Here is a 16,081-nt window from a genome sequence, read left to right on the forward strand (position 1 = left end):
ATGACCCTGCGCCCCTCACTACTCTCACTCCAGCTGCTGCTGCTGCTGCTTAGTGGGGCAGTGTGCCGGGCTGAGGCCGAGGTCGAAACCGAAAGTCCTGTCCGGACCCTCCAAGTGGAGACCCTGGTGAGGAGGAGGCGTCCCGACCCCCGGCATCGCGGGCCTGCCCTTGAAGGGGGTACACCCGTGTTTAAACGAACCTGGGAAGGGGAGGAGAGGAAATATGGGAACTGAGTTGGGGGTGCTGGGTCTAGAGGCGCGAACAGGATCTTTGGAGGAGCCTCTGTGACTCCCGTAGCTCGATCGTAGGTGGAGCCCCCCGAACCGTGTGCAGAGCCCGCTGCCTATGGAGACACACTTCACATCCATTACACGGTGAGGGGGCTGGGGGGTTGGGGCGGGGCCTGGGAGGGGGCGGGGCCCTGATGAAACACGTCAGCTTAGGTTTGGACACGTGGCAAGCAGGTCAGATCGGGCCTCTGGGGTCTTGGAGCACGTGGCGGGGGGAGGGGCGCACCTTCTTGCAGCCTATTTCCTTTCCTGGTTTTTCTGTCAGTTCCTCCCCAGTGCGGGGAAATAAAAGGTGGAGAGATCACCAAGAAGTGCCAGCCCTTTGGGGCTTCCAGTTCCTTTCTGCCCTGAGGGGAACGCTAGGCTACAGGTGGAAGGGGGTTGTCGCCGCCCAGCGGTCCAGGTGTGTGTTGCGCCTGCGGGGAGGGAGAAGTCCTGGGTGTGCGCTCTTGATGCTCTCTCCCCCCAGGGCAGCTTGGTAGATGGCCGCATTATTGACACTTCCCTGACCCGAGACCCTTTGGTGATAGAACTTGGCCAAAAGCAGGTGATCCCAGGTATGTGAACTTGCCTCCCATCCCACCTCGTCCCAAGCTAAGCCCCTGCTTTAACCCCTAATCTGCCCTAGATAAATGCCCCCTGGAATAAATAAAGACCCAGGCCACTCGCTGAGTTTCAAACCTCGCTTCTAATTACCCCTCTGGCCCCATACTCCACTGGAAGCCAGAGATTTGACACTTGAGGAGAAGCTCAATTGAGGGTGAAGGGGGAGTCTTTGCCCACTAGTGGGGTTTGGGGAATGTGTGTAGCTTGTAGTTCAGTTGTGTCTTCTTCCTCAAGGGTTGGAGCAGAGCCTTCTAGACATGTGTGTGGGGTGAGTATCTGGGCAGGGTTGGGCCTGGGCACCCCCTTTTCAGGGGCAGAGGCTTCTGCCACCCTACTCTAAGAGTAGGCAGAGGAACATGAGGTAAAGCGTTCTGGCTTCACACTGGACAGGGTTAGGTCAATGGGAACCCTGAGGACATTCAAAGCCTCTGTGCTTTTCTGGCTGTGGGTTTTGTTGGAGAAGTTGAGGCATGTGAGGTGATAGATGCGTTTGTTTGGTGCTCTGGTGGGAGAGTTTGCATTCTGGGTATGAATGAGCTGAGGGTAACCAGGGAGTTTGCTGGTGAGACTTAAGATAAAATGGATGCTCCTGGCCCACCTAGTCCCACCTCTGGCTGTGTTTCACATTCCTTCCTTCAGAGAGAAGCGAAGGGCAATCATTCCTTCTCACTTGGCCTATGGAAAACGGGGATTTCCACCATCTATCCCAGGTAATCTGACAAGGCCTTTCTGTCAGGCCATCAAAATATCCAGCCCTAAAGAGCTACAAGGAGCTATATACATTTTGGAGCTAAAAAAGGTCTAGACTAAGTTTGCTAAAGGAGCAGATGGCTAGGCCTCCTGCAGGACTGTCTTTTTTCCTTCTCAGATCACCAAGAGGGATTAGAGATAAAAATCTGTTAAAGCTACCTGGTGGCCCGGCGCCTGGTAGCCCCTGATTTTATGGAGGAGCCACATGGATCTGCTGCCTGTGCCATCCCTGACAACTCTGCACTTCTCTTCTTTTTCCTATGATGTCACACTCTGTCATTTGTGCAGCTGGCATGGCTTCTCACCACATCCCCACTTCTTTCAGCTTCCAGCATGGAAGAGACAGTGAAAGTGACCATAGTCAATTAGTTCCTAACACATAAAACAAAAAGCAATTTTTAAAAGCCCTCATAGGTCACTGCTCATAGGTATTCTTGAAAAGCTAGACTGGACAGATTTCCTAACATGCATCTCTCTTGCTTCTAGTTATAACAAATGTTCAGTTAGCTAAAATATGTTGTATTCCAAGAGTATTGGGATCGCAGTTCTAGTTCCAGCTTACAGGGAGGACCAGACTGAAAAAGGGCAAGGTGCCTACGGAGAAACTCTTCCACCCAAAGCTCTCTTCCCTCCCCATGCCCCTGCGCTGCTTGTTTGCTTCTATTTGCACTCCCCCTACCCATTCCGAAGCCACATCCTTCTCTCTGGCTCTAATATTGAAACTCATATTTTCTCTAGCCATCACATCAAGTGTGCTCATTGGTTGGGGGAATTAAAACAATTTCTAGTCTGAATTTAATTAATTTCAGCCCTGCAAAAATTCTATCCATGTGTCTGTCTGGAAGTGGAGGTAGGATTTGGGGTACAGTTAGTATAGATGGTTTTCTCACTTACTGATGGGGAACAGCCTGTACTTTTCAGATTCACAGAATGTTTTCCTGTGCTATTGAAGACTTGGCACTGAACCTATATCACACTTCTAGCTGGGGTCAACATAGCCATTACTAGACTGTATAACCTTCCCCTGCCTTTATCTAAGAGAACTCAATCTCGTGCTTAAATTTTACCAGGTTCACAGTAGTTGGCTTTGCTGTGGCCCATCCTCCCTATTTTCATTCAGAGTCTGAGCCCTGGATAAAACGTACAGAGATTCTAACCCTCACCCCTTCTCTGCCTCTCCAGCGGATGCAGTGCTGCAATTTGATGTGGAGCTGATTGCACTGATCCGAGCCAACTACTGGCAAAAGCTGGTGAAGGGCATTTTACCTCTGGTGGGCATGGCCATGGTGCCAGCCCTCCTAGGCCTCATTGGATATCACCTATACAAAAAGGCCAACAGACCCAAAGTCTCCAAAAAGAAGCTCAAGGAAGAGAAACGAAACAAGAGTAAAAAGAAATAATAAAACAAAAAAAACAAAAAACTTTGCATTCTTCACTTTCTGCAGTTACTTCTATAAGTGGGAATGAGGAAGAGGACTGGAAGGAAAAGGCACTGGGTTGGCTCTTAACCTCACGTGGAGATGATTAGAAGCCTTGGGTCACCTCTTGCCCTGGCCGCCTCTTCCTTTCCTAGCTCACCCCCAATGACCTGGTCTTGGATCCTCCCATAGGCTCTAGGTTCTGTGGTACCCTGATTACACATTGCAAGTGTCCACTCAGGTATGAAGTAGGAGGGTTACTTTCAGCCCTCTTCTGTCTTTCCCAAACTCTTCCACTTTGCAGGGAACTGGGCTCAGGAGCAATGCTTCATTGAGCAGTAAGCTTCATGGTAGTGGCCTAACTATTCTATCCATTCCCGGGGACTGTAGCTCATAGTGGTATCAAAGTGGACTGCTCTGTCCAATACAGCAAAGATATAAGGAACTCCTGAACTCCACGGAAACTTTTAATAGCAAAGTTCACCATTCTCAAGAAATCTTGGGTTGAAAAGAAATTTTCTCCTTGGATCACAGGGTATGGGAGATCACATGAGCTGCTTCAATGATGTTGTAAGTGGTTGGACATTGTTTGCCACCTGGTTGGGCTACAGGTGTAGACAAGGGTTGGGGTAAGTTGCTTCGATAGTTGACAATGAAGAGTGGGTTGATCTGGCTCAGCACTTCATCACTCACTGAGATGCCATCCAGGTACTGCTTGAGCATCTCCCTCAGCTTCCCATTGATTTCTAACAGCTGGGCTCGTCTGCGTTGGAGGCTCAGTTGCTCCAGTTTCACTTTGTTGTACCTTTTCCAGAAATTCTCCATCCCTGTGTAGTCCATCATCACCTGGGAGTTGAGTTAAAGAGAGAAGGTATGCAGCAAGGCCTGCTAGTGATTGCTGCTCAGTGCCCCATCATCCCTAATCTTGAGCAGTGGCCCCTAGCTCAAGGAACTTTACCTTTGCAAGCTCCTCAGTAAGCTCTTCTGAGTTACTTTGCACTATCTCTGCTTGCTCCTCAGGGTCCAATGTTGATGAATAAAAAGGCAGCACTTTTTCTTCCTCTGTTTCATACTTTCTACATATTTCAGCAAGTTTGAGGATCTTTTCTCCCTATTGAAAGCAAGAAGAGATCTTTTTATTAGGAAAAGGGGCAAGGAGAGAAGAGAGTGGAGTTAGCTCCCTTGTTTGAACCCAGGGAAGCTATTCATCCAGATGGGAGACAGTACAAAACGAACAGAGTGCTTTCTATGTGTCAAGCATTATTTCAAGTGTTTTATTTTTATTTATTCACCTAAATTAAAACATGAGAGTGGGAGAGAATATGGAATAAAAAAGACATTGCAGTGCCCACTCAGGTATAAAGTAGGAGGGCTACTTTCAGCCCTCTTCTGTCTTTCCCAAACTCTTCCACTTTGAACTGGGCTCAATGGCTTTGTTTTGACCACGCACTCCCCTTTTTTACCTTATCAACAGTCTTTCTCAGGGCCTTTAGGGTAGCATTACTTTCCAGAGTAAGCTTGAGCAGATTCTCCTGTGCTCCTCTCCGGGTCTGAGTCCTTTGGGCCTTAAGTTTTCGTAGTTGTACAAGGACCAATTCCTTGTCATTACGAATATACTGGTTCTGTTCTTCACTCTCATGGCTGTGCACCATGATTTTGCCTTTTAAAATACCTATGGCATCCTGGTTGGGAGGAAAAGAATAGATTAGAGGAAACGGTTAACCAGCTGAGAGTAAAAGGGATGTCTGGGGACCAAAATCAGAGTGTAACATCTTTTCCCAACCAGTGATGAGGCCCAGTGGAAACTGGGGAAAGATGAATAGGGGATGATGGAGTAGTTGAAGCTGTGTTTCTGGCTAGTTACACTAACCTGTAGTTTCTGTATTTTTTTCATCTGGGCTTCAATCTCTTTGGAGCTCTTCTCATCTTTCACCTTTAAGGCCTCAAAGGCAATCTTTCGATCCTCTGTGACGTCAGTGTAATTCTTGAGTGCTTCCTGGAACCTTCTCCAAAGGTCTTCCACGATGTTTTCCAGTTGCAGTCTTAGAAAATGCTTCTCTTCTAAATTCTAGGAAGTAGCCCCACAATAGCCAGTGCTTGGAATCACCCTATTATAGCACCATTTCACTTCCACTTGCAACCTCACCTCCTTGAACTACTTGTCGCATAATATAGTGCACAGTTTGCAAATGAAAATGCCTACAAAGACAAGGCAGATGGCATAAATAAGTGTTGCAGGTGGGTGGGCCTATGGTGAACTGCAGAAGAAATGCTCCATCTAAAAGGGCCACAGCTGCTCAGCTCCATGTGAATGTTGCCATGTGGAAATGTGGCCCGGTGTTGCCAACTCTGTTTTTCAAGGGAGACTAAAAACTTGGATTTTCATTTGAAATCTCCCAATTTTTAAATTTAGGATGCTTATTCAAAAATTACATAAAACTCTATGAAAAATGAAAACAAAGAACCCCATACCCAAAGCTGGGCAACCTCCCAGGTGGTAGAAAGCACTTTGGACTAAGGGGTAGGAGACCAGGATTGTCCTGGCTCTCCCACAGAGCAGCTGCATGAGTTTGGCATGTCATGTTACTTCTTTGGGCCTTAGTTTTTCCATCTGCCAATCACAATTGAAGCCAATCTTGGTTCTTTTTAGCTTAAAAATGCACTCCCTTGACATTTCAGAAGGGCCTTATTTTGCAACTAATTTTCATGAAATTACAAAAAATCAGTAGGATTACCACCTACAATGGCTACAGACATTTTCTTGACTGTGTTAGTGTCTGAAACACTGAAATCCAGCCTGGGTTGAACAGTCTTAAGCATTGTTCTCTCGCTTCTCTCTCAGCTCTTGCCCATCTGCTCTCCCTCTGTACCTTGTTTTTGAGATCATCCCACATGCTCTGGAACTCCAGCTTGCTTTCATACTCGGCATCTATATAGTTCTGCTCCATTGCCATGAAGACATCTTGTAGGTAGCGAATCTCTTTCTCGTGTTGGTCAATGATCATCTTCCTATAGGAGACAAGATACTGTCCCTGCTCTGAGGGATAAAGCATGCAGACCAGTAATGACAACTCAAAACAGTATGTAATAAAATGCCAGGTACACAGAGAGGAAGGGCTCTATTCTTTTTAGGGCTGGAAAGAATAACATTTTATTTGATACAAATGATACAAAAATTTAAATGTTCAAAAGGTTATAGAGAGAAGTCTCGCTCCTATTCCTGCCTCCTGCCAGATGGACAGGATTTTGAAAGTTGAAAGTAGACGGTTGGGGCGTTATAGACAGGATCCTGACATGAGAAAAGAGAAGTTAATGCTGTAAGTTTAAACCTGAGTTAGTTTAGAAGGCACTTCCCTGCAGGGGCCATGTCATAATCTAGGTGTGGCATGCTCCAGGGGGCTGGCCACCTGCTTACAGGCAGCTCCTTGACAGTCTAGCTATCCCTTGGAATCAATTCCCCATCTTCTCTTTGGGCCCTTATACCTTTCCGTCTCAAACTCCTTGGTTAGGGCTTCCAGCTCCCTGGTGTAGCTTTCCTCCAGGAGGGTGAGCCGGCGCCTCTGCAAGGCCAAGAGCTGATCAACATTGTGCAGGTGGCTGCGCAGGGCATGGGCATACTGCTCCTCAGCTTCTGACAGGTCCTTAGCCAAAGACTGAGCAGGAAATAGAGAGTTATCATTTTGGCTGAATGGCATCTATGTGAAAAAAGAAAAATGTATTCAGCAGGCCAGCTGGACTGCATGATGACATTTTCCCCTACTTCCTAATGCCAGTTCTATGACTCTAGAAGGACTAGCTCTCCCACTCTTAAAGATAAAGCAAGAGCTCCATGGAACCAGCCAGTGTCTTACAGACAGCAAACATGTACAGTGACAGAGCTGCCACTAAAAGGAACTAGGGATTCTTGGAGAAATGGCTACTTTGAGGGCTGAGGCAGAAAATAAGCTGAGAATATCTTGTCATACAATATAGCAAAGAAGCTATGAAAGACCAAAAGGGTCATGCAAGGAGGACTCATGAACCAACATGAAGTAGCTCACTGTGTCAGACTGTATTTTTCCAAGATGGGCACAATCTCTCTGATCCTACAATCTTCAGGAATGTCACACTGCCACTTCTCCATTAGGAGGTAAAACCTCTTCTTCCATCTATTTTAATTTGGACAGACCTTGTGACTGCTTTGACCATCAGAATATGGCAGAAGTGATACTGCACCAGGTCTGGGTCTAGCCCTTGATTGGCTTGGCATCTTCTTTCTGCTCCTTGAAATGATCTTTCTTGGGATGCTCCCTCTAGAAACCCAACTTCCATGCTTTGAGAAGCCTAATGCACTTGGGGGGAACATGGGAAACTGTGGTCAACAGCCCAGCTGAGCTCCCCGCCGACAGCCAGAATCGACTGCCAGCCATTGGATGTCCAACCCTGTAAAGTCCACAGATGTCTGCAACCCCAGCTGACATCAGACTGAAACTGCATGAGAGACCCCAAACAAGAACACCACCCTAATGAACTCAGTCAACCAGATAATAATCTATTTTAAGCCACTAGTTTAAAGGTGGTTTCTTATGTAACAATTGATAACTGGAACACTTCCATTGGCAAGAAAGATACAGTTTGAGTAAGGATATATAATAAGGATAATAACTGCAGTGGAGTGAAACATCAAGTATATTTGATTTATGAGTTCATAAAACCAAACCCATTGCCATCAAGTTAATTCTGACTCATAGCAACCCTACAGGACAGAGTACAACTGCCCTATAGGGTTTCCAAGGCTTAAATCTTTACAGAAGCAGTTTGTCGTATCTTTCTCCCACAGAGTGGCTAGTGAGTTTAAACTGCTGACCTCAGCTTAGCAGCTGAGCACTTAACAACTGTGCCACCAGGACTCCTATGAGTTCATAAGGATACTTTAAAATTTTAATCAGTTACCATTATTGTTGTTAGGTACCATTGACTCATAGTGACTCTATGTGCAACAGAACAAAACACTGCCTGGTCCTGCAACATCCTCACGATATTTGCTATGCTTGAGCCCATCATCACAGCCACTGTGTCAGTCCTTCTCATTGAGGAGTCTTCCCCTTTTTTGGTGACTCTACTTTACCAAGCATGATATCTTTGAACTGGTTCCTTCTTAACAGCATAAGGCAGTCTGCTTCTGTAATAATCTACAGCCTTGGAAACACTATGGGGCAATTCTACTCTGTCTTACAGGGTCACTATGAGTCAGAATCGACTTGATGGCAGTGGGTTTTTGGTTTTTTGGAAACTAGCTTCTAGTTCTGCTGACTAAGGTACAGGAAATTTAGAGGACAAAGTAATATCTAAAACCACAATCCAGAATATTAAGCAGTTATAAAAATAAAAAGGAACTTTGGTGGCACAGTGCCTAAGGCATTCGACTGCTAACCAGAAGTTTGGCAGTTCAAACCCACCAGCTGCTCCACAGAAGGAAGATGGGGCAATGTACTTCTGTAAAGATATACTGACTTGGAAACCCAGTGGGGGTCGCTATAAGTTGGAATCCACTCGATGGCGGTGGGTTTGGGTTTGGTTTGGTTTGTAAAAATAAAAGAACAAACATCTCCTATGGACTTATGTGGAACAATCCCCAAGAAATATTGTTAAAGGAAATAAAGAACTGTGTAATAGTATGCTATCATTTGTGTTAAAAAAAAAAAAGTTTACTGATGAACCGAGTTATTGAGAGGAGCACTGGTGGCTGGGAGGCGAAGGTGGGAGGGAAAATTTCTATATTACCTCTTTCTCTCTTGAATTTTGAACAATGTGAATGTGTTACCTATTCAAAAAAGTAAAAGAAAATTTAAAAAATTTTAAAAGGCATATATATATTGAGGTCCGTATGGTCCAGTAACCTTGAGTTCACTCACTGTATGACCTCTACACAGAGCTAGCCACTACCTGGTATGTTTAGCATGAAGAAGGATCCTATTAAATAGGTTCTGATAATGGAAGACCATTCACTCACTCAACAAATGTGTATTCAACCCCTGCTATATACCAGCACTAAACCCACCAGCCACTCCTCGGAAGGAAGGTTGGGCAATCCTACTTCCGTAGTGATACTGCCTTGGAAACCCAAGGAGGGGTCGCTATGAGTCAGGGCTGACTCGACGGCACATAACAACAACAACAACAATGCTGAATGCCGAGGATTCAGAGGTGAAAAGACATGATCGCTACCCCCAGAGGAGCTTACAGAAACATAAACATAAAACTACAATCCCATACTCAACTGCCATTGAGTCAGATCCGATTCATAGCGACCCCTCCTTGGGTTCCGAGGAGGTATCACTATGGAAGTAGATTGCCCAACCTTCCTTCCAAGGAGTGGCTGGTGGGTTTGAACTGCCAGCCTTCTGGTTAGCAGTCAAATGCCTTAAGCACTATGCCATCAGAGCTCCCAAAACTACAATACAAAGTGGAAATTGCTATAAAGTGATGTTTTTAAAAGTGAAAATGGGATATAAAGGACTGCATGCTTACATTTGAGTAAGCATTGTACTGGGGAGGCCTTCACAGAGGAGATGACATTTGTACTAGCTCTTCAGACAGGAGTGTGAATTTTTCAGTAAGACTGTGGATATGGGGGACAGAGGATTCCAGAGGGTTCAGCATGTGCACATGAGAAGCACAGGTATGAAACAAGGCTATCTATGTGAAAGATACAGATAGGGACCAGATCACAAAGGGCTTTGATGCTCTTACTGTGGAGTTTAGGTTTTGTTTCCTATAGATAATACCAAAAAAACAAACCAAACTCACAGCTATCGAGTTGGATCCGACTCATAGCGACCCCTCCTTGGGTTTCCCAGGCATTTCCCAGAAGTAGATTGCCCAACCTTCCTTCTGGGGAGTGGCTGGTGGGTTTGAACCACCAGCCTTCTGGTTAGCAGTCAAATGCCTTAGGCACTGTGCCACCAGCGTTCCCAGTAGATGATAGGAGCCAGTAAGAATATTTATGCAGTGGAGTAACAGGATCTGATTTTAATTTTCAGAAAGACAATCCTCATTATAGAGAATCATCTGGAGGTAGTTGAACTTGAAGACTGGACGACCACTTAGGAGCCTACTACAGTAGTCCGGATGAGATGATGCCCAGTCCCAACGATGGCAGGGCAGTGGGGAAGGAGAATAGAGTATGGCCTTGAAAAATACTTCAGCAGAAGATTATACAAGACTTAGTAACAGAGATCAGGGATGGAGGAAAAACCTAGGATATTTCCAGATTTTGGGGCTGGGTGATTTGGTGAAAGGCACCAGCCACCCCAGAAGAGTGTATAAGGAAGACCAGATTGTGGAGGATGTGAAATGGGCTGGTTGGAAAGGAGAAGTTCATGAGTTCAGTTGTGAGGACAATGCAACAATCAGGAAGAGATATCTAGGGAACTTGAATATAAGGATTTGGGAAAATCCAGGCTGGTGTTAGTTTGAGAGTCATTAATATATAAGAAATATTTGAAGCCAGCACAATGAGTAAGATTGTTTAAGCCCTGGACACTTCTCAGAAACCTGGAAAACACTAAAAAGTTCAGAGGATGGAGAAAAGAAGATGAACTCACAAAGGGGACTGGATTACATATCCCAGAGGCAGGAGAAAAGCCAGGAAAGAACAGTGTCATGGAAGCCAAAGAAGAGTATCAGGAAGTAGGGCATGACCAAGAGAGTCAGTGCCATAGAGAGGTCAGATTAGATGAAGAATATCTCCATGAAAAGTGTCCACAGTTCTGGACTGGTGGCCTTTACCAGAGCAGTTTCCTAGAGAAGGGTGGAAACAGATATCGTGGGATGCAGGAGGAAGGGGAGGTGAAGAAGTGGCAGTAGCAAGTGAGGCTCACTAATATTTGCACATTTAACATGTGTTTCAGTTATTCAGGAATGACCTTGAAGGTGCATATTAACAATGTGCGAGGGAGTTCTGGTGTCCTAGTGCCTAAGGCATGTGACTGCTAACCAGAAGGCTGGCGGTTTAAACCCACTAGCCACTCCTTGAGAAAAAGGTTGGGCAATCTAGTTCCATAGTGATACCACCTCAGAAACCCAAGGAGGGGTCACTATGAGTTGGATCTGACTTGATAGCAGTGAGTTTGGTTTTTGGTGTTTGGTGGTTTAGCTAAAGCATGAGGGACTGTAATTTTAAGCTGCAAGGCTGTTGTGTAGGAAGAAACTAATTGGCTCGTGGGTGAGCCTGGCCCACTGCTCAGCATCCCTAAATGAACACTGCTTGTTCTCTTTTCATCAAGTATTTGATAATACCAGATAAGAGTCTGGGAAAAAAAATCACTTCAAAAGCTGTAAAATGTAACTGATGGGGTAAGGATTTCTATGGTATAATGATTTTTGAAACTCTTGGGACTCAATATATATTACTGGAAACTGCCTAGGGTCTGCTGAATTTTTTCTCTAGTGGTTTGGCTGTGATGGAGAAAGGTGTTTTCTAGAAAGGGAATACCAGATTGGCAATACATATTTTGCTGTTAGTATGGGATTTTTTTTTTTTTTTTTAAATACACAAGAGAGTAAGGAGAAGGTTGGTAAACAGAGGTTAAAAATTAGATTTTAAAAAAGGCATACAGCAAAATCCCCTAGAGGAAAAGTTGGGATGAAATGAAGAACTCAAGAACCTCCCAAGAGCATAAGGATGCCTGACTGAATTACTCAGAGATCCAGAACTGCTCTTACCCATGGAACTTTTCTCACTCTTAATTACAGCCAATGGAGTTGAATTAAAGAATCCAAACAGAATTTGGGTGAAAAAAGCACTATATGCATGGGAGGGAAGGACACAGGGAGAGGTAACTATGGGGAGGAAGTGCGAAGAGAACTGTTACATTGTGGGGAATGGCAGTCAGTGTCATGAAACAAAATATGAACTGCTGTATGGAAAATGAATTTGCTCTGTAAACTTTCACCCAAATCACAATAAATATTGAAAGAAAGAAAGAAAGAAAAAAGCTCTACAGTGAGAGTCAGGAAACTTGAGCTCTAGTCTCAGCTCTCCCACTAGCTATGTGACCTTGGGTAAGTCAGTTCCCCTCTCTTATGAGCCCTTCTCAATGTGAGCCTTCTCACATTGAAAGTGTGGGACTAAATTCAAGTCATTGGGTGATGTCTACTGTGCTTTATAACTCTAATACTGTATAGTATGGGTTTGGGACAGTAGATGACCAAGGAGAATGGCTACTCTACTGGAGGTAGAGGGATGGCAGCCTAATATTCTCTTTTTCTTTTTCAAACTTTTTATTGTGATTTGGGTGAACATTTACAGAGCAAGTTCATTTTCCATTCAACAGTTCATACACATTTTGTTTTGCAACATTGACTGTAGTCTCCACAATGTAACAGCTCTTTTCCCACTTCCTCCTTGTGGTTACCTTTTCCTCGTGTCCTTCTTTCCTATGCATTCCTGCCTTCTGAGCCCTCTTCCTGTACAAATGCTGCCCTTCTGATCTCCTCCCATGGTTGTCTCCATGGTGTAATTGTTCACCTTGTAGGCCTGTCTATTGTTTGACTGAAGGGTAAGCCACAGGAGTGAGGTTTTCCAGGCCCAAAGAGTGACAAGAGACCATAGTCTCACTAGTTTCACCAGTCTCTATCAGACCAGTAAGCCTGGTCTTCCCCCCCCCCCCAATTATTTTAAGTTTTCCACATTTTTCTCCTGCTCTATCCAGAATCTCCTATTTGTATCCCTTTCCAAGTGGTTGGCAGTGGTAGCTGGATACCATCTATTTCTTCTGGTCTCAGGGTCATGGAGGCTGAGGTTCCTATGGTCCACTAGTACCTTGGAGTAATTGTTTCCAAGTGTCTTTGATTTTCTTCATCTTCTTTGCTCCGGATGAGGAGAGACCAACAGTTGCATCTTAGATGGCCACTCACAAGCTTTTAAGACCCTAGTTGCTACTCACCAAAGTAGGATGTAGAACAGTGTTTTTGTGCCAATTGAGCTTCATGTCCCTCCCCCCTCATATTTTTTCATTTCATTGAAGTTTTACTACCCATAGCTTGGCTTGTCACAACCTCCCATCTTGTCAGGGCTTTAAGAGTGATTAGTGAACTAATTCCCTAGGCCCACTCTCTTAAGAAGTCAGAGCAACCATACTGAAGTGCACCTACCTTGATAACACTGTCCTTGCAGTCCACTACTCGTTCAAATGTTTGGCTGAGTATCTCAATGTCTTTATGAAGCTCTTTGGTCTTGACTTCTCGAAGGACAGTTCTCCACTGTGTGTTAATCTTATTAAGGTTCAGAGCACTGTTGTGCTCTTCCTTGGCCAGTTTGTCCTGTATGAAGGAATAAATACACATCCAGGTCAGAGCCAAACACTGACACAGTACAGCAAACAAGATCACACCCGACCCCCTTGTCTCTTCTGGGGGGCCAAAGCTCTTGATGGCTAATACTCAGGGGGTTCCAGTCCTTGTATTGGAAGGGCCTGAAGTAAAACAGGAACAGCCTCATGGCATTTTAGGTAGGCAAGGGTGAATTTCTTTTAAGGTGGTGGCATCTGAGCAGGATGTTTCTAATGACCCATGTCAGGGGTTAGTATCAGAATTTCAGACAGCTGGCAGCATCTCCTGTCCCACTTCTGGGGCTCAGTTGTGACTGACAAATTCTAACTAACCCCCACCTCCATGCTTGGCAGAGAACGTTTCTCCCACACAACAGTGTTGCCAGAACTCTGAGTAGATCTGAGTCTCAAGATTCCCGGAGTAAAGGAGGCTAGGGTGAAAATGAGGCGACGGCCAATGACAGGATTGAAGATACAGGCACATCGCAGGGGGGAGGGCGTAATGCAGGAGACCATCACCTTCAAGAACTGGCTCAGGAGCCTCTCCTTCTTCTTGGCCATCTCTTCTTCTGCCAACAATTTCTGTTGAAACAGAAGCAGCTGGTCCTCATCGGATAAGGGCAGCTTTTTACCTTTCTTGGGCATGGCTGCGCTGGGGACTAGATCTGGGATAGAAGCTTCCGCCTACCTCAGCCCACGTTAGAGAGGGTGAGAGGAAAACGTCTCCATAAAGGGGACTCCCAGAACTACCCTTGGGCGGTAGGAGCACCTAAAATCTTCGCCTTGAGGCAAAAGAGACCTCCGCTAGCTGCGAAACTGGGATCTCGAGCCGCCTGTGAGGCATCCCCGTCTCCTAGCAACGAGGACCTAGACGCAATGAAAAGCTAAGAGGAAAGACCCAGCCTTGCAGCGCCCCCTGTCCCCTGGAGGACTGCGGTCAGTTTTTGAGAGGTTGGTTTTACCACTCAAAAGTGGTTACTAGGGATGGGGAGATTTCACTATCTGGGTAGTAGACTCGTGTTATTTTTGATGATGGGAAAAGCAACACAATGAGGGCGGAGTGTGCACAGCTTGACAAAAGTAAATGATGTCACTAAAATGTACACACACAAAAAGAAACTTTTGGTAATTGCTATGACATACGAAATTTTGAAACAACAGCAATAACAACCAAAAAATATATGTGCAGGTATATATGTATGTGTATAGACGTATATATATATGTATGTGTATAGACATATATATGTATAGGTATGTGTATGTGAGTGTGTTGTAGGTGCCGTCGAGTCGGTGTTGACTCATAGCGACCCTGTGTACAACAGAATGGAACACTTGCTGATCCTGCACCATCCTCACAATCGCCGCTGTGTTTGAGCTTATTGTCGCAGCAACTGTGTCAATCAGAGTCTTCCCCTTTTTTCGCCGACCTTCTACTTTACCAAGCATGATATCCTTTTCCAGGGAGTGGTCTGTCCCTTCTGACAACATGACCGAAGCAGGTGAGATGAAGTCTGGCCATTCTTGCTTCTAAGGAGGATTCTGGCTGCACCTCTTCCAGGGCAGATTTGTTCATTCTTCTGACATTCCATGCTATTTTCAGTATTCTTTGCTGACACCACAATTCAAAGGCATAAATTCTTCTTTGGTCTTCCTTATTCATTTTCCAGCTACCACATGCATAGGAGGGGACTGAAAATACTATGGCTTTGGTTAGGCACACCTTAGTCTTCAAAGTGACATCTTTACTCTTTAACACTTTAAAGAGATCTTTTGCAGCAGATTTGCCTAGTGCAATATGACGTCTGATTTCTTGACTGCTGTTTACATAGGTATTGATTGTGGATCCAAGTAAAATGAAATCCTTGACAATTTCAATATTTCATCCATTTATCATGATGTTGCTTACTGGTCTAGTTGTAAGTATTTTTGTTCTCCTTATGTTGAAGTGTAATCCATACTGAAGGCTATAATCTTTACTTTCAGCAAGCAAAGTTGTGTCATCTGCATATCACAGGTTGTCAAAGAATCTTCCTCCAATTCTGATGCCACGTTCTTCAGATAGCTCGGCTTCTCAGATTATTTGCTCAACATACAGATTGAATAAGTATGGTGAAAGGGTACAACCTTTCTGATTTTAAACCAGAACGCTTTGTTCTGTTTGAACAACAGCCTCCTGGGTCTGTACGGGTTCCTCATGAGCACATTTAAGTGTTTTGGAATTCCCATTCTTCTCAATGTTAGTCATAATTTGTTATGTTCCACATAGTCAACTCCCTTTGCATAGTCAATGAAACAGGTAAATATCTGTCTGGTATTATTTGTTTTCAGCCAAGATCCATCTGACATCAGCAATAATATCCTTCATTCTATGTCCTCTTCTCAGACTGGCTTGAATTTCTGGCAGTTCCCAGTCTCTGTACAGCTACAACCATTTTTTAATTATGTTCAGCAAAATTTCACTTGTGTATGATATTAATTATATTGTTCAATAATTTCCACATTTTGTTGGATCATCCTTTTTTTTTTTTTTTGGAATGGGCACAAATATGGATCTCTTCTAGTCTGTTGACCAGGTAGCTGTCTTTCAAATTTTTTGGCATGAATGAATAAGCACCTCTAATGCTGTATCTGTTTGTTGCAACATCTCAAAGGGTATTCAGTCAATTCCTAGAGCCTTGTTTTTTTGCCAGTTCCTTCAGTGCA

At 44.7% G+C, this 16,081-nt stretch overlaps 2 protein-coding genes across 2 annotated transcripts; one reads left to right on the forward strand and one right to left on the reverse strand.

Moving 5' to 3' along the window:
• Positions 1–3,047, forward strand: FKBP11 (FKBP prolyl isomerase 11). The gene is made up of 6 exons (XM_007937863.2): positions 1–126; positions 310–375; positions 761–848; positions 1,132–1,165; positions 1,537–1,607; positions 2,830–3,047. Exons 1-6 carry the CDS (start codon positions 1–3, stop codon positions 3,045–3,047), a joined length of 603 nt encoding a protein of 200 aa, XP_007936054.2.
• Positions 3,048–3,593: 546 nt separating this feature from the next.
• CCDC65 (coiled-coil domain containing 65) lies at positions 3,594–14,023 on the reverse strand. Its single transcript, XM_007937864.2, has 8 exons — positions 13,898–14,023; positions 13,203–13,370; positions 6,549–6,718; positions 5,936–6,074; positions 4,936–5,133; positions 4,529–4,747; positions 4,024–4,176; positions 3,594–3,911 (listed from the first exon to the last, which is right to left on the reverse strand). The coding sequence occupies exons 1-8, from the start codon at positions 14,021–14,023 to the stop codon at positions 3,594–3,596; spliced, it is 1,491 nt and encodes a 496-aa protein (XP_007936055.1).
• Positions 14,024–16,081: the final 2,058 nt, after the last annotated feature.

Source organism: Orycteropus afer, unplaced genomic scaffold (assembly GCF_000298275.1).
Source record: "Orycteropus afer afer isolate SDZICR_OR568_19922 unplaced genomic scaffold, OryAfe1.0 scaffold00045, whole genome shotgun sequence".
Taxonomy (NCBI): Eukaryota; Metazoa; Chordata; class Mammalia; order Tubulidentata; family Orycteropodidae; genus Orycteropus; species Orycteropus afer.

Bases quoted from the DNA above. Each gene is read 5' to 3' on its own strand.
- FKBP11 (XM_007937863.2), top strand. From the start codon at position 1: ATGACCCTGCGCCCCTCACTACTCTCACTCCAGCTGCTGCTGCTGCTG. The intron at 127-309 runs GTGAGGAGGAGG...GCTCGATCGTAG, and splicing joins CCCTCCAAGTGGAGACCCTG to GTGGAGCCCCCCGAACCGTG. The intron at 1,166-1,536 runs GTGAGTATCTGG...TCCTTCCTTCAG, and splicing joins CTTCTAGACATGTGTGTGGG to AGAGAAGCGAAGGGCAATCA.
- CCDC65 (XM_007937864.2), bottom strand. From the start codon at position 14,023: ATGCCCAAGAAAGGTAAAAAGCTGCCCTTATCCGATGAGGACCAGCTG. The intron at 6,719-13,202 runs GTAGGTGCACTT...TTTCCTGCTCAG, and splicing joins GCAAGGACAGTGTTATCAAG to TCTTTGGCTAAGGACCTGTC. The intron at 5,134-5,935 runs GTACAGAGGGAG...GCTACTTCCTAG, and splicing joins GGGATGATCTCAAAAACAAG to AATTTAGAAGAGAAGCATTT.